The sequence below is a fragment of the Theobroma cacao genome, chromosome 4 (assembly GCF_053813885.1).
Source record: "Theobroma cacao isolate CCN51 chromosome 4, ASM5381388v1, whole genome shotgun sequence".
Lineage (NCBI taxonomy): Eukaryota > Viridiplantae > Streptophyta > Magnoliopsida > Malvales > Malvaceae > Theobroma > Theobroma cacao.
Window position 1 is genome coordinate 20,411,315 of NC_142642.1, and position 17,258 is coordinate 20,428,572.

At 33.7% G+C, this 17,258-nt stretch overlaps 1 protein-coding gene and 1 long non-coding RNA gene across 2 annotated transcripts; one reads left to right on the plus strand and one right to left on the minus strand.

Annotated features, from left to right (window-relative positions):
• Window positions 1-1,093: 1,093 nt before the first annotated feature.
• LOC18601434 (protein NRT1/ PTR FAMILY 2.11-like) lies at window positions 1,094-4,267 on the minus strand. The gene is made up of 4 exons (XM_018118923.2): window positions 4,065-4,267; window positions 3,756-3,973; window positions 2,757-3,322; window positions 1,094-2,584 (listed from the first exon to the last, which is right to left on the minus strand). The coding sequence occupies exons 1-4, from the start codon at window positions 4,159-4,161 to the stop codon at window positions 1,684-1,686; spliced, it is 1,782 nt and encodes a 593-aa protein (XP_017974412.1). The 5' UTR covers window positions 4,162-4,267; the 3' UTR covers window positions 1,094-1,683.
• Window positions 4,268-7,570: 3,303 nt separating this feature from the next.
• LOC148763159 (uncharacterized) lies at window positions 7,571-13,832 on the plus strand. Its single transcript, XR_016025925.1, has 2 exons — window positions 7,571-7,949; window positions 13,583-13,832. It is a non-coding gene; the product is annotated as an uncharacterized LOC148763159 (long non-coding RNA).
• Window positions 13,833-17,258: the final 3,426 nt, after the last annotated feature.

Consider the following 17,258-nt stretch of genomic DNA (forward strand, 5'->3'; position numbering starts at 1 on the left):
TTTTTATATGGCTTCTACTTGAGGTTGGCCAAGTGAAGTGACGAGTAAATTTAAAATATGATGTATATGCTTGTGGAATATGAAATTGTGTTAAATATGTGGACTTATGCCTTATGATACTTAGGCAAAATTTATGAACACATTTAAGTAATCCAAAGGTTTGATGCTTGAATTGGAGTTTTGATATTATGTATGAGTATTTATGTAAAGATTTGAGGTATTTTGATTAATGGAAATGAAGTAGGTGCTTACAAGAATAAGTTGGAGACTTAAAACAAGCGAAAAAGTGCTTACTGGGCATGATTTTATCAATACATGTTCTACATCTATTGATAGATACAAAGATAGAAAGCTTGGGAAGATAAGCTGGATGAACATCTATCGGTACATTGCCTTAACTATCGATAGATGACTACCCGAGAATTTTATACAGCAAGGATGCCTTGAAACAATCAATAGATCCCGGAATCTATCAATAGATGGCAAAACGAGGAAAAACAGAAACAGGGCTAGGGCACAATCTATCAATAGATTCCTCGAATATATCAATAGATGAAGGTCAACGATAATGAAACTTAGCGACATCTATCGATAGATGATCAGTGTAAAATTGTAAAAAATAAAAAGGGGTTTTCAGGCCATTTTGCCCCATTTTCTTTCAAAACTCTTTCTCTTTCTTGAAAACCTGAAACTCTAACCTCCTAAACTAATTTTGAAGCCATTGGAGTGGGTTTGAGCTTGGGAAAATGATCTCGAGGTAAGATTAATCATTTTTATCGATTGATTTTCGATTTAATCGGTTAATAACCTTGTATCCAAATATTTTCGATTTGATCAAGCTCTCTCCCCTTGAGTTTATTGAAGATTTGGAGCCTAGATTTGGACAACCCAGCTTATAAGGTAAGCATTTAGCTAATTTGTTGGAAGATTGAGCTTATATATTGAATTTGGTTATTTTCGAAAAAGAACTAGGATATTTAAAATGCTAGGAAATAAACGTTTTTGTGATATTTTGCTGTGTTTATAGGGAGATTGAGCAACTGGGTATAATCGTGAGTTGAGGGACCATCGGAATTCAGCGCTAGGCAATGGCTACAAAGGAAAAACAAAGGACACCTGACTTAACAGCCATATAGAAACATCAAGACGACACACTAAAGTAGTGTTTAAATGGAAATAAAAAAAACGACATAGGTTAAAGTCATATTGCATAAAACAGTAAAATTAACTAAATAAAACGACACTCAAGCTTAGTGTATCATTAGCTGGAGTATGAAACGACACTCAAGCTTAGTGTATCATTAGCTGGAGTATGAAACGACATCATACTGTTCAATTTTCTTCTTCTTCTTCATGCTTCAACCTCTAAATCTTCCCGCCAAGCCTTCTTCTCCAATCTGCAGGTTTGTGATCATCTCTCAACATTCCTTTTTCTAAATATCCAACATAAGTAATTATTATTTAGAATATGGACTTGGAAATTTGAGTTTCCGGAAAGAGAAAATTGATGTTAATGCCAGATTCTGCTCCATCATAGAGGTGAACATTATTCTTACACTTACTGATATGATTCAGAATACAACGGATATCACATTGCGGACAGCATTCAACACAGCTGTAGTTCTTCTGCTTATTTCTTACTATCTAATTATCTATAAAAACTAGTAGTAAATTCTTGTGTTATCAGACAATGAGCTTTTCAGTCTGCTTTTCTCCAGTGGCACTCAATTCAATGGTATCATCAGCAGCTTTATACTTGTACCACTTAGCACAGACTAGGAAGTAAACAAAGTTAATGAACCCCAAAGCAGCAATCAAGTAATAGAAGTAATCCAATTTCCCTTTGTTTAGATCTTCAGGTAACCAGTCCCCAGCCTCAGTTCTTGACGTGATATGGTGCACTATGGAAACAAGAAAGCCACTTAGGTAACTAGACCCTGCAAGGCCAAGGAAGAAGAAAGAACCAGCAATGCTTCTCATATTTTCAGGGAATTGCTTATAGTAAAATTCAATCTGACCAATGCAATTGAAACCCTCACAAATTCCAGTGAGAAAAAGCTGCGGGACTAGCCACCAGCCAGACATAGATGATATAGCACCCCCTTTTGGTGCAATACCAAGTGTTGGCCTTGTAAGAGCCAAATTCCGTCTCTGCTTCTCAACTAAACCAGAGAGAAGCATTGTAATGAGTGAGAAAATAATCCCAATTCCCATTCTTTGAAGCAATGTGATTCCACCTTGTTTTCCAGTGAGTCTTCGAAGAGACGGAACCAACACGCGATCATATAGAGGAATCCATAATGTAAGGCTCAGCATTTGAAAGACTGTATAAGATGCTGCAGGCACCTTGAAGCCGCCACTGCCGAGCCTTCTATCAGATTGAAGTACTTGGAAAACTACATAGGTGTTTTGTTGGACCAATGAAGTTAGGAAGATAATGGATGATGCCCATACGGGGATAACTCTAGCCAAACACTTTACTTCTTCCACTTGCTGGATGCTGCAAAGTTTCCATGCGTTGGCTGCTGACCCATCAGAATTTATTTGGTCCTCGGGAGTTAAGATTGCGGACTTGTCAAGAAATCTGATCTCATCATCGTACAGTTAATATATTAAGTACTATTAGCAGGCTTTCTTGTTGGAACTTATTAATAAATCATATGCAACTCATTTAATTTCTTCATGAAACATAGATGATCGTTGTCTAGAACTAATTTATTAGCATGTCCGTCCAAACAAATTGAGTAGTTATTCACCTGAATTGATCTGTGTGGGGCAGCTTGGAGTTGATAGAATCGTCTGGCATATAGTTAAAAAGAGAGAGCTGTCTGGGCTCATCGTCAGGCAGCTGCAAATGACGCTTCTTTGTGGCAGCAACTAGAACTTGTGCCACTCTAGCAAGAGGGCTACCCTCAGGTTTCACTTTGACATAGATTCTTGAACCCATGAAAAATAATATACATGATAACACCATTAAGCCTGCAGGGATTCCTAGCCCAATGGCCCAACTCACACTTGATTGAACGTAGACAACTACAGTCACAGATACCAGCACACCAAATGTGAAGGTGAAGTAGTACCAATTGAAAAAACTGTTGATACCCTTTTGCCCGGATTCGGTCGCAGGATCAAACTGGTCTGCTCCAAAGGCCAAGTTACAAGGCCTGATGCCTCCAGCTCCAATAACTAGGAAGCCGAAACCGCTGACTAGGAAGGCTAACTGCCCGGTTGTCGGTCCAACACATGTGCCAATATCAGAAGTTGAACATTTTGGAGGGTGTAATTTGTAGATTGCTGCGGTCAGTGTTAAAACAGCCATTCCCTTGAAAGGAAAACCACAAAATGAGTCAAAACAAAGGCAATCTTAATTACTTTGATAATGATCTTACAGAGAAGGAAAATTATTTGAAGACTCCATTTTAATAGAAACCTTTCAAGGAAAACAGCGTAGTTAATGATAAAAAAGAAGCTCCATTGATAGTAGTCCGAAGAGAACCTGTCCAACACTTGATTCTTAACATTTGTTAAAGTTTTGTTTCTAAAAAACATTTGAAACGAAAGCAAAATCAAAGAAAAACCAAAGACTACATCACTTTTTCCATTATTTTAGCTGAATTTTTAGCTTGAAAACGAGCTGGTCCCTGGGGATGGAGAGATTGATCATGAGAGATGGTTTCCTGGCACTGCAAACTTTAACTGATCATGTATATATAAGTTTCTTGACCTGGTAATTAGGGCAAGTGTAATGAAAGTACCAAGAAAGAGGCTATGGAAGCAAAGGCCAACGTCTTGTAACGTCCAAAGTAAGTGTCAGAGAGGAAAGCACCAAGCAAAGGAGCCATGTTTGAGGTGCCCTGGAAGATATTAACAGTCGTTGCAGCCGTGATGCTCTTCATGTTGAACACAGTCGTGAGATACACCAGCAAGTTTGATATGGTGCCCAAGGTGCCAATCTTCTCGAAGGTCTCATTGCCTGCATGTTTCACAATATGTATTGAAGAGGGAAAAGAACGTTAGCTTGAATGAAACACGTATAATTTAATTTCATTTGGAATCTTACGTACCAATGATGAAGGGCATGGCTCTAATTCCTCTATATTTGATGGCCTCTGTCTTATGATCATCACATAATTTACTAGCTTTGTCCTCCTTGTTCTCCATCTGGATATTCAAAGGAAAGACAATATTGCTCAACTTTCTTTAACTTGCAGCTCCTATCCTTGGAGAAAATGTTCCAAAGAGCTCTAAATATATATAAGCAACGCATGCAAATTGATCTGTTTAAAAGGAAGTATCCCTGAATTATAATTAGCCCCCCATGCCAGTCCCCACTTAAGCAGAGACGCGCCTTCCTCTCATGCATGTGTAATTATTGCTTGCAAATGACTAAACTTTAATTGACAGTTCTTTTGAGAGCGAAAGTATGGTCCACTTTCTATGTGACATAAATGGAAGACTACCTCAATTCAAAGTCTAGAGCGTAGAGCGGCTAGGATTTCCAATTTGCCATAGCCGTAGTCTTTGCTAAAATTCTTTGCTCGCTTGCATGTGCATATGTGGTTGTACTTGGACAGGAGGAGTGGTTGCTATTTCTATTCTTTTCTGTTTGATGACTGGCATGTTTGTTAATTTGGTGCGTCAAGACAATACTGGGCTGAAACGCTAGAGGAGACTAAGCAATCACTTAGGCACACATGACTTGAGAAGCAGTACTCATGCCCAAATGTCATGGCTTGGGGAAGTTGCATGTAATTTATAAGAGCCACTCAATTTCGAAATTTCAAACTTCAAGCGAGACTTTGAGAGTAATCAAAATCAAATTTGTTCTTGCATTGCATGTTATGCATGTAAAGCATCGATCGTGCATGCTGTGCTTTTTTACTCTCTTTTTTTGTTTGTTTATTTTTTTTGTTTTTAATTATATATGAACTGAATTGACGTTTATGTGGTTGGTCCGTCATATTACAACTCAAATGAGACTTCTTTTGGTCAAAGAATTAATGCTGCTGATCTGTTACTTTTGGTTTTGCTTGGTAGAGAGAGAGGGCCAAAAAACAAAAGGCAGAAGAATTAGAAATGATCTTAGCCAATAATACTAGCTATGCCATATCGGAAAAAAGTTTCCTATAAGTTGTGTATCCTAAGCATTGAATCAAAATTTGCTTCCAAAAATAATGTCAAGAGTCCTTATATATGGTAGGGGCCTTCCAAAAAACAAAAGGAAGAGTTCTATAAAAGTATGGGGCGCCCTTCAATCTTTATGCAAGAAGCAATAATAGTCGGCACCCGATCTGATCTACTCTTTTTTCCTCATTGTAAATTGCAGGTTCTGGATTTAGTTTTGGGTCTACATGCAGATGAGTCATCTGTTGATACATGACTATTAAGTCCATAATTAAAGATTGGTTGGAAACTTGGGATTTCTGACATTCATGACATAATGCTGAGCTCTAATGAAAGATATAAAGCCTCTGAAATGACAACAAGACAATAAAATAAAGAAGAGATATGTAGTCACAAGATAGCCAAGCATGCATGTGGCTCTGACCTCTGTGAGCTTATGTTTAATCATAGAACTGAATTCTTGAAATTATCTTTTGTTGTAAAATAGAATCAGTTCTGGGGCTTTCCGTAATTACCTCTTTTCATATTGTGCAATTCTTTTCTCCTTCAGTTTGGGAATCATGTCTCAGACCAAAGTTTTCTTTGTTTTTTTGTCTTTATTAGAATCTATTATTTCATGTTCGTGTGGAGTAATAGGAATATCCAATCAAATGATACAAAATATATAGAGTTCCAATCAATTTAAGTTAAATAGGCAACTAAAACTCTTGTCTGCATCTCTCGATTAATAACAAGTATTGATCATTCATTTTGGCGTTCTTCAAGAAAACCAATCACTAGAGAAAGAAACGCGCAGAACTAACCCAGGCTGCTGGTATCATTTAATGCGAAGGAGGATATATATATGTTTCAAAGAATATCCAGGATGAAGGATGTCCATATTTTTACCAAAGGTTTTTAATTTAGTTCCTTTTGGATCACGACATTACAGGGTGCAAGAGTAGACCAAATTGGAGAAAGTATGTGGCTCATATTTGAAATGCGTTACCTCTTTTATGTATCATCACATCAAGTCACATTTTTGTATTAGATTCTTGAATTTAGCTATCACATCTTATTTTCGGGACATGATCGGTGCATGGACTTACACAACAAGAAAATTGGTTTTTTGCAACTAAAAAAATTCTGTTGAAAATTTTCAACTGATTTCCAATAGATATGAATCAGAAATTTAAATTATTTTTTTCGACGGATTTTCAACCGAAATTTTCCAACGGAATATTTTCGTTGAAAAATGTTTTAGCGCCAACAAAAATTTCCTCCCACCAAATTTTTCAACGGATTTTCAACAGAAAATTTTCCAATGAAACTTAATTGGAAAGTTGAGGAATCCAAAAAATTTGAAAGTTTGCCAAAGTTTCCAACGGAAATTTGTGTTAAAAAAATCTATTACCAACGGAAATTTTCCAATGAAATATTCCGTTGGAAAATTCCATTGGTAATAGATTTTTTAAATTTTTATTCTTCAAATATGTTAAACTTTTTATAAATTTTATTAATCCTTTATAAAAAATAGATATTAATAAGAGGAAATATATTAATATGTGAAGTTTATAATATTTAAAAGTTTAATTATGTTTTCTTATGCTAATTTTATACATTTTTGAAAACTTTATTGAATCATAAATTATAAATTAATAATTCCAAATTCATTAATTCTATAACATTAAAAATTGATAAAAAGAACATAATAAATTTTAAAATTAAAAAAAAACACATGATAAGATATAATAAGAAATTTTTAAAAAATACTAATACTTTATGTTTGTTTTAATATTAATTAATTAATATATATAAATTCAGAAGATAGATATATAATGAACTTATTAAATTAATATATTTAAAATATATTAATTTATTATATCTAAGTATACTCATTAGAATCATAACTATATTAGACTATATATATAAACCTGCATTATTAACAAAAAAAAACTTTTTCTATTAATATGAAATTAGAAGTTATATTCTTTAATTGATATAACTTTATAAGTTAATATATATGTATGTATATGAGATATTTAAATATCCTACATACATATATATTAATATGTTTTATATGTAAGCATATAGTAATTTTATTTATATGATTACAGTTATTAGTTTTATTAGTTATTATCATACTTTTTATAAAATTATATTGATAAGCAATTATACAAATTTTGTAATATATATCAAATTATATTACATAATATTTGTGTCATGAATAAATATATAATAAATTTAGTAATATACCATTATGTTTTGTACTGAGTAATTTTTAAACATTAATTTATTAATAAAATTGAAAATATTTAAATTTATGTTATTAGGGTGACTTGAAACTTTGCCCAAATGAAAAATAAGCAAAACTTCAACCAAGTCCACCACCCATCTAAACAGATTTGTTAACGCCTCAACTTAATTTCAAACAAATTTAACTGGCCATATAACTAAAATGGGAATCCCTAGCCATCGCGTCATTCACTTTCCCCAATTCTCTCAACCTCCCTTCCCCTGCTACTGCCGACAGTAAAGTTTCCTTGCTGTAGATCTCTGTGCGTTGCTCATTAACCCAAATCTCCTTTCTTGTGAGGAGACCAAAGGCTTGTTGCGCCTCTTCAAGCTACCTGGGTTCCCCTTGTTTTGCCGAGCGTAGAGTCCTGTTGCTGTCGATCTACGTGCGTTGCTCACTTTCCCTAAATCTCCCTTGTTGGGTCGAGAGCAGAGGGTTGTTGCTGCCAATCTCCATGCGTTGCTCAGTTTCTCAAAATCTTTGTACTTTGCATCCACCTCTTGTGCTGAGAGCTGAGCCTATTTGCTGCTAATCTTGGACCGGATCTTTGGTGAGTTCTTGCTGCACTTTTTCTGGGATTTTTTGTAGCACTTGAAACTTGGTAAATGCAATGGCTTGAGTGCTTAAGGCTGGTTCTGGAATTTTTGATTTGTACTGTTTTGGAAAATTTTTACACTGCAACATGTTTTCCAACGTATGATTCACACTTGGTTAACTATTGTTTCTTATGATTTTTTTCCTCAATTAACACCTCATAAATCTTTTTTTCTTTCAATTAAGTACCTTATGAATAACTTTTACTTTCAAAAGAATTAAACTGTTAATTTCACTAGCATTATCGAAATAGCCTCAATTCATAGGAACCTAAAAAAGCATGTGTAGGTTACTTTATGCAAGCCTTATCGAAACATCTGATTTTGTACCAGACTTACCTGCACTATACTACCAACTGGATAGTTTTTGTATACTTTTAACATGAAATAAATTTTGGCTTTGCTTTTTAAATAAAATTAAAACATCAATTCAAAATTAATTTAGATGTTTATATATAAAGTTATTTTTTTGTTATTTTATTAAATAAATTAAACAACTTATCCCTTTATTGAAACTTAGATAATCAATTTTTTCATTGGAGAATTCAAGTTGCAAGATGCTGACAGGAACCAATGCTAGAACATGTCTCTGATGAACTCGATCAAAACAGTGATTGGCATTTGTCTTGCATGCTTCAAGCATGAGTTAACACATTCCGCAATGTTGGATGTCATTGTTGGCTCTATTAGTTTTTGATGATAATAAAACATTTTCATTTATGTGTGTCTAATACCTTTACTTGAGTGTGCAGGAAAGTAATTTGTGAAATTAATTTATCGACTCTTCAAAGAGTATTTTGGAAAAAAAAAAGGGATAAAATCAACAAGATGTAACTAAATAATAAAGAGGAAGCTTATTGGTGAAACAACGAAGAACATTGGTTGACTAAATTTTAAATTGGAGAAATGACGAGCTCAAGAGTTAGAGAAACAGAATCAATTTAGTTAACCAAGTTAGTCGACTAAGTGCTCTCTATCAGAATCTGCAAACCAGAAACAGAATCAACTTAGTCAACCAAGTTAGTCGACTAAGAGCTATCTGTTTGCCATTTGAATCAGAGCACTACAAGACAAATTAACGGTTAGAACTCATCCTCAACTGTTTCCAACATATATAAACTGTCAAACTGCCATCAGAGTTGCATCTCCAAGTATAAAAGGGTCTTCCAACAATAAGAAAGAAGTTTTTTGAAGCCTTGAATGAGTTTTGAGCTATAAAAAGAAGAAAAATCAGAAAAGCTTCACTGCACTTGTCTGCACTTAAACGCTTACTCTTTGCATTTGTATTTAGCACTCAATCTTGTACCAATCTAATCAAGAAGTGATCATAGATACTTTCTTTTACTACTTCTCTTGTATTCTTAGAGTGAAGGAGTTATTCTAAGGGGTTGTTCAAGCTTGGGATAGCTTGATTGTTAAAGGTTGTGGTTGAGTTTTGGAAAATCACATTGGGTTTTAGTTGAGCTCATGAAAAACTACTATAAAAGGTTTTTGGCTGAGCCTGGTAAAAGTCATTATAAAGCTTGGTGAAAGCTTGTGAATTTCACCGGTCCATAATGGATTTATGGGAAAATCCTTAGTTGGATAATCAAGGTAGTGGATGTAGGTCTTGGATCGAACCATTATAAATTGTTGTGCATTGTATACTTTGTTTTTATTTTCTTATTTTGGAAATTTGTTTCCAATCTTGTCAAGAGCCGATTTGTGCTATTCACCCCCCCTTTGGCACATATTATAGAGACCAACAATTGGTATCAAAGTTAGTTCCTTGTTTTTAAGGCTTAACAACCTTTGGGAGGATCCAAATGGCTCAACAAAAAATCATAGTTGTTGAGGGACAATCAACAAACAGACCACCTTTGTTTGATGGCTCTAATTACCTCTATTGGAGCACTAGAATGTCAATTTATATTAGGGCTATAAATTATGAAATGTGGGATGTCATAACTGATGGACCCTTTATGCCCTCAACCGTGAATGTAGTTATAAATGAGTTGATGCCCAAGCTAAGGTTTGAATGGACTGAGGCTGAAACTAAGAAAGTTCAAATAAATTTTAAGGCCATCAACACATTACATTGTGCCTTAACCCCCACTGAATTTAACAAAGTTTCAAGTTGTACAATAGCTAAACAAGTGTGGGAGAAACTTAGGATAATCCATGAAGGGACTTCCCAAGTCAAAGAGTCCCAAATTGCTTTCTTAACACATAGTTATGAAATGTTCAAAATGAAGCATGGTGAAGACATCACCAGCATGTTTTTCTTACTCATGAGCTGGAGCTTAAGGAAGAAGAAAAAGAAGACTGAATGGAAGCAAAGGAAAAGAAAAAGAGTATTGCATTTAAAGCCAGCATTCTTGAAGAAGAGCTAGAAGAGCTTTCCTATGATGATGATGAAGAATTAGCTCTAGTTGCAAGGAAATTCAGAAAGCTAATGAGCAGAAGAAATCAAAGGGTAACTAGAAGAGGTTTCAAGAAAGACCAAGATGCTTCATGGAAAATAAGGAACAAAAATGACTCTAACAAAAAGGAAGAGATGATCTACTACGAATGCAAGAAACCTGGTCACTTCAAGTCCGAGTGTCCATTGTTAAAAGATGAAACCCCTTAGAAAAATAAGAAATCCAAGAAAGCAATGGTGGTTGCTGCATGGTCGGACAATGACACATCAAGCTCTGAAACTGATGATGAAAAATCTGAGGAAAGAGCAAACATCTGTTTAATGGCACAAGAGGATGAAACAGAGGTACCCTCATCCCCCTACATTAATTCTTATGATGATTTACAAGATGAGTATGAGTGTTTTTATGATGAATTTGAAAAGCTTTTTTCAAAATATAAATCATTAAAGAAAAAGGCTACATTTTTTGAAAATGATTTGGAGCAAATCAAACAAGAGTTTACTTCTGTTCTTGAGCAAAGAAATATTTTACAAATTGAGTTAGAACACTCAAAAACAGACTTTGAGGTTTTAAAACTAGAGCTGGAAAACAAGTCTAAAGCTTTGCAAATAACTCTTGATGAAAATACAGCTTTTAAATATTTAAAAAATGAATCCTCAAAAAGAGATGTATATCGGGATAAAAATTTAGCTAAAGCATTACCTAGATGTTATATGTAAAACCCGACTCTATAAACACATGTCATGACATACATGCACTGAGTAGCATGTTATTACGCTAGGAAAGTTCCTAAGAATAAATGAAATTCGGTATTGTACCTAACGATACACTTGAGTTGATTTAACCTCGAACTAGTTCAAATAGGAATCGTAGGATGAAATTTAATATTTTATAGTCAAGGAATGACTAAAAATGATTGTTCGGAGTTCGAGGGTTCATTAGGGGTAAAATTGAAAATTTTGATGTTTAGGGGTAAAATCATTTTGCCACTTAAGATAATAATTTGATAATGGAGTGAAATTTTTGACCAAGATTAACTATTTGGAGTATAATTTAATGATAGGAAGTAAAAAAGTTTAATTCTGGTGATTTTTGGAGTGTAGGGGTAAAATTGTAATTTTACCACTTGCGGACAAAATTTGAGATTTTGAGAGAATTTAGATCAAATTTGACAATTGGAGAATGGTATGAGTATAAAAGATGAAAAATATGTCTGGGTAATTTTTCAGTTTTTTGAGTAAAAATATAATTTTTCACTTTTACGAGGGCAAAAGTGTAAATTTCAAAAATTACTCCACCGAGACTTTGGATAAGTCTGAGAATTTTATCTAAGCTATGGATATATGAGACAAGTGTATGGTGAAAATTTGAAAACAAATGGATGAAATTTTAAAAATGGGCCAATGAGAAAGTGACACGTGGTATTTTTTTAATAATATAATATTATTTTAATGAAAAATTAGCCCATTTAAACCCCATTTTAAGTGTTGGCTGGCCATAAGGGAGAACAAGAGAGAAAATAGAGGAAAGGAAGAAAAAAAGAAAAACCAAAGAGAAACAAGAAAATTCAAAGGGAAATTCGTATTTTTTGCCAGTTTACGCGTTTAACGGTAAGATTTGTCGACTTTAGCTTGATTCCTACCTTTTTTATGCTTTTGTTTCCATTTAGCATGCTTGAGGAGAGAGATCTAAAGGTGACATCAAGGGCTGTACGAAATTCTAAGGATGAGATTTTGAAATTTTTAAGTTTTGATTTTTAGTTAAATTGGTAGTTTCAGTTAGTTAAATGTGTTTAAAAATTAAATTGGGCAAGAAAGCATTAAATTTTCACAATACCCACCCTTGGCCGAATCTGCAATGAGGTACAATAATGATGATCTGATTTTTATTCTAAGAAAAATGAAGAGAAAATGATGAAAAATGGTTAAATGTGATAGAAAAATAAAGTAAAAAATTTATCGAGTTAATGTCCCATTTTTGGCTGAATTTTTCAAGGAGGACAGTGAACTGATTTTGGTGATTTTAGAAGGTTATTGGCTGATATTTAATGGTTAGAAATGTTGGAGAGAGAATGGAATGATTTAGAGGTAAAATGTAACGCGTTAGCAATTTATTGGGTAAAGTGCCAAAAATAGGTTAATATCACGTTTAAGCAATTTTTGGCTATTGCATTTCATACCATGCATTAGTATAGGATTTAAGTCAAATATATAGTGTTTTAGCATTAATGTGATGAATTGAGTAAATTTTTGCAATGTGTCTAGGAGGAGAGCCTTCCGGTAAAGGCAAGAAAATCATACCCGAATAGTTATCGGGCACCTAAAAAGTAATTAGTTTGTACAAACGGTGAGTAAATCTATTATTATTGTGAATTATCTAGAGTTATTTTAAAAATGCTCTTTATGTATTTTATGAAACGAAAATGAGATTAAAACAAGATTTTTGATATTTTAGAAATAAATGTGACAAAAAAAAAATATTGTGTTGATTATGAAATTAAGTAATTGGAGGTTGTTAACTGTCTTGAAAATTATATATTTTTCTATGAATGGCTTATGAGATATAAATATATGTGGCTATATTTTGTAAGTGCATTGAAAAATTTATGTAAGCTATTTTTACTATGCAGGCTGGATAAATAAATAAAAGTCACGTTATATTGTCAAAATTTTATTAAAATTGGTGGGTTAGACACTGCAGTGACGGGTTTTCATGGATTGTCTATTAGAGGGGTACGGTAAACTCTGTTATATAGTTACTCCAGTTGTAGAGGCAAGGAGGGTAACTCCCGAGGTAGTATTAGAGCTCACTTCACGTCGAATCCCCACGTGAATGTGTAACTCGGCCAACGTCAGGGAATGACTTGTTTTAAAAATAAAAATGTGTTTAACATGTAAATGTTATAACAACCTTGGCTGATTCAGTTAGATGCCTCGGTCAAGGTATTTCCGAAGATTAGTTTTGGCTTGAGCCTTGTTTTCTTTTATAAAAGACATAAGCCTTAATAACTGTTTTTGTAAATTACAAATATTTTATGATTTAAGAAATAAATTGAAAACATTATGAAATGGTTTGTGATTTGTTGTTTAAACTTGCTTCCCTGTTACTCGCCTTTAAATATTTATGATAATGTCTGTTTACTCATTGGGATTGCAAAATCTCACCCACCTCCTTTCCAAATATTTCAGGCCTGTGGTAGCTTGTAGATACCCGATTTTGTCGAGGATTTCAGTTGATCCCTCTATCACACAGACAGTAGGTTACTATCGCCAACACTTACTGTATTTATGGGTCACTTGTCATTGTAATTATTATTGTACATTATAACTTTGTAAATTATTGTATGTATGAATTTATTTTACTTCTAAGTTACAAAAGATTACTTACACGTGTTTCTATAAATATTGTTTTATATAAAAATGCTATATTTTTTTCTTTGATTTACTTGAGTCGGAAACGATTGAAAATTGTTTAAAACTGATATGTAAGCCTTGCGGGGTTCCGATTGGTATTTCGAGTATTGAGTATCAATCAGGACGTCGTGGCGGTTGTCATGGGCCCGAGGGAGGTTTCGGGTCATGACATTATAATTATGGTAAACATGGTCATTTATCATATGAGTATTTTAAGAAAAGAACAGAGCAGAAAGTTAAGAAATGTGGGTTGCTAAGGGATCCTTTATTGCTACTAACACTCAAGGACCCATCAAAGTATGAGTACCTACAAAGAAAAATTGAAATTCTGTTTTGTAGGTTGAGTTGAACTTAAAAGAGACATGTTCAAAAGCTCAACTAAAAAAAAAACAGTCTTGGTACTTGGAGAGTGGCTGTTCACGGCACATGACAGGACATAAAATGCTGTTTGCTCAACTAGATAAGAGAAAGGGAGGAACCGTATCCTTTAGAGATGATTCAAAAGGAAGAATTCATGGTATAGGTACGATTGGTAAGAATTTCCAAACTCAAATTAGTCATGTGTTGCTGGTTAAAGGCTTAAAGCATAATTTACTAAGTATTAGTCAATTATGTGATAAAGGATTTAGAGTGTGCTTTAATTCAACTAAGTGTGAAGTGATAGACATGGGTACAAATAAAATCTCATTTATAGGAAATAGATTGAAGAATATGAATGTAATTTTTCTTGAAGATCTTGAAGTAAATAGTGAAGTATGTCTTATTGCAAATGTTGAAAATGATAGTTGGCTATGGCATAACAGATTACATGTGAGCATGAATACTATGTCAAAATTAATTAAGAAAAATCTTGTTATTGGACTGCCTGAGTTAAAATTTGAAAATGATAAGATATGTGATGCTTGCCAACTAGGAAAACAAGTTAGGACATCCTTCAAGTCTAAGAAAATTGTGTCAACATCTAGACTTCTTGAATTGCTTCATATTGATCTATTTGGTCCAATAAGCACAACTAGCTTAGGAGAAAAATCTTATAGCTTTGTTATAATTGATGACTATTCTAAATATGCTTGGGTGTATTTTCTTGCTTATAAGAATGATGCTCTACAAGCATTCTTAAGTCATTGTAAGAAAGTAGAAAATGAAAAAAGACTTGCCATAGTTAGCATAAGAAGTGATCATGGAGGAGAATTTGAAAATGATGAGTTTGAAAAGTTTTGCAATGAAAAGGGGTTGGATCACAATTTTTTTGCACCTAGAATACCCCAGCAAAATGGAGTTGTAGAGAGGAAAAATCGAACCTTGAAAGAAATGGCTAGGATCATGCTATGTGAAAACAACCTACCTAAATATCTTTGGGTTGAGGCAGTAAATACAACAGCTTATATATCAAGCCCAACTTTATAATATATTTTCCATATTGTATAGGTACTTGATAAAATGTCTGCATACTTGAATGCCTCAAAAATCGTTAAAAGACGATATTGTACCTAATGGTACAATTAAGCTGAATTAAGCCTCAAACTAGTCCAAATAGAGATTTTAAGATGAAATTGAGAATTTTAAAACCCCAAAATGACTTAATATGGTGATTCGGAGTTCGAGGATTAATTTGGAGTCAAATTGGAATTTTCATGACGTAGGGGTAAAATGATCATTTTACCACCCAAAGGTAAAATTGGAATTTTGCACCACCCAACACTTGTCTTGCCTAAGGATTTCATCCATTAACATTTTATATTATGGATAATTGAGATATTTGATGTGGTAGAGAAAGAAAGCTTAGTTGTTAAGTATTAATTATGGACCGATGGAATGGTGACAAGTGGCAAACTTTCATTTCTTTATAATTTACATTAAAAATCAGCACATGATTTACCCATTTCACTCCCATATGTTTGGCCTCACCAAGGAAAAGAGGAAAGAAAGAAAGAACAAACCCTAGTGAGTAAAAATTTAAGGAAAATTAGTGGATTTCAAAGAATTAAGCAAGTAAAGGTAAAATTTATTGATTTTAGCTTGTGATCTACCTTTCCTATGCATTCTTTTTCATTTTCCATGATTGAGAAACAAGTTTGCATGAAGATACCTTTGCTGGCCGGACATGGGGGGAGGGGTTTTGATCTTGGATTTAGCTAGATTTCATGTTATTCTAGTGTTTTTAGTTGGTAGGTGATGTGTAGCATAAAAAGCAAACAAGAAAATTCATGTTCTTCCATCACCCTCATTGGCTGAATCTTCCTCATGGTATGTTGATGGTGGATTTGATTTTATTTTAAGTGATTTGGTTAGGAATTAATGATTTATAGTGTAAAAATCAAGCATGAAAAATCATAGTGTTTATGCACCCACCATGGCCGAATTTTCCAAGAGAAAATGTTGAGGATGATTTTGCGATAATTTGTTATCTAGCTTATATTTGATGATTTGGAGTATTGGAAGTGAAATGAATTTATTTGGAGTTGAATTGGATATTTTGGCCAATTAACTTGTGTATAGTGTGAATTAGGTTAATACCATTTCAGCCCCACACACAATTGAACCTACGTAGAACACCGTATTTAGATAATAATCCAAGCATTTCACATCCCATTTCATGCATGCATATAGAGCCTGAAATAGATTTATAATGACATGACACAATATATTGAATTATTTGTCATGTATTGTGTATAGGTGGTGAGTCTTCTAACAAGGATAAAGACATTGTGCCAGAGGACCAAGAATAGGAGTATTTCGAACTCCCGATATTGTGAGCAATCTTATTATCGTCTTAATTATCTAAAGTAGTTTTTATTTGTTTTTGTGATTTTATAGAAAAATGAGTTTAAATGATTAAATGAAATGAGTTTTATAAATCATTTTGAAATTGAATGATGATTTTAGAAATTGAGTAATTGGAGACTGTTTGATTGTGTTGTAAATTTATTGTTTGAATTGAATGGCTTATGGTGATATTGGCATGAATGGCTGAATTGAAAATTGTATTAAAATTGTATGAACTGTTTGTTTTGCCTTAACAGGCTGGGTAGTAATATAATTGCCATGTTATGTTGTCGAACTTTTATTGATTTGGTGGGATATTGATTAGTCATTGCAGTGGTGGGTTTTCGTGGACTAGCCTATTAGAGAGGGGCACGGTAAACTCGATTATATTTGACCTTGGTACGAGAGGCGCGGAGGGTATCTCCTGAGGTAAAACTTTAGAGTTCACTACACGCTAAACCACCACGTAAGGGTGAACTCAGCCAACGCCAAGGAACGATTGTGCTTTTAAACGTAAAAATGTGTTTTATGCGTATATGAACTTTTCTTTAACAGCCTTAGCATACTCGGTTGGATGCCCCTGCGCAAGGTGTCATCGAGCACAAGTTTTGGCACGAGTCAAAGTTTTAAGAGAGTCATAAGCCATGTTGATTATTTGAGTGAAATGAATTTATTTTGTTTAGTT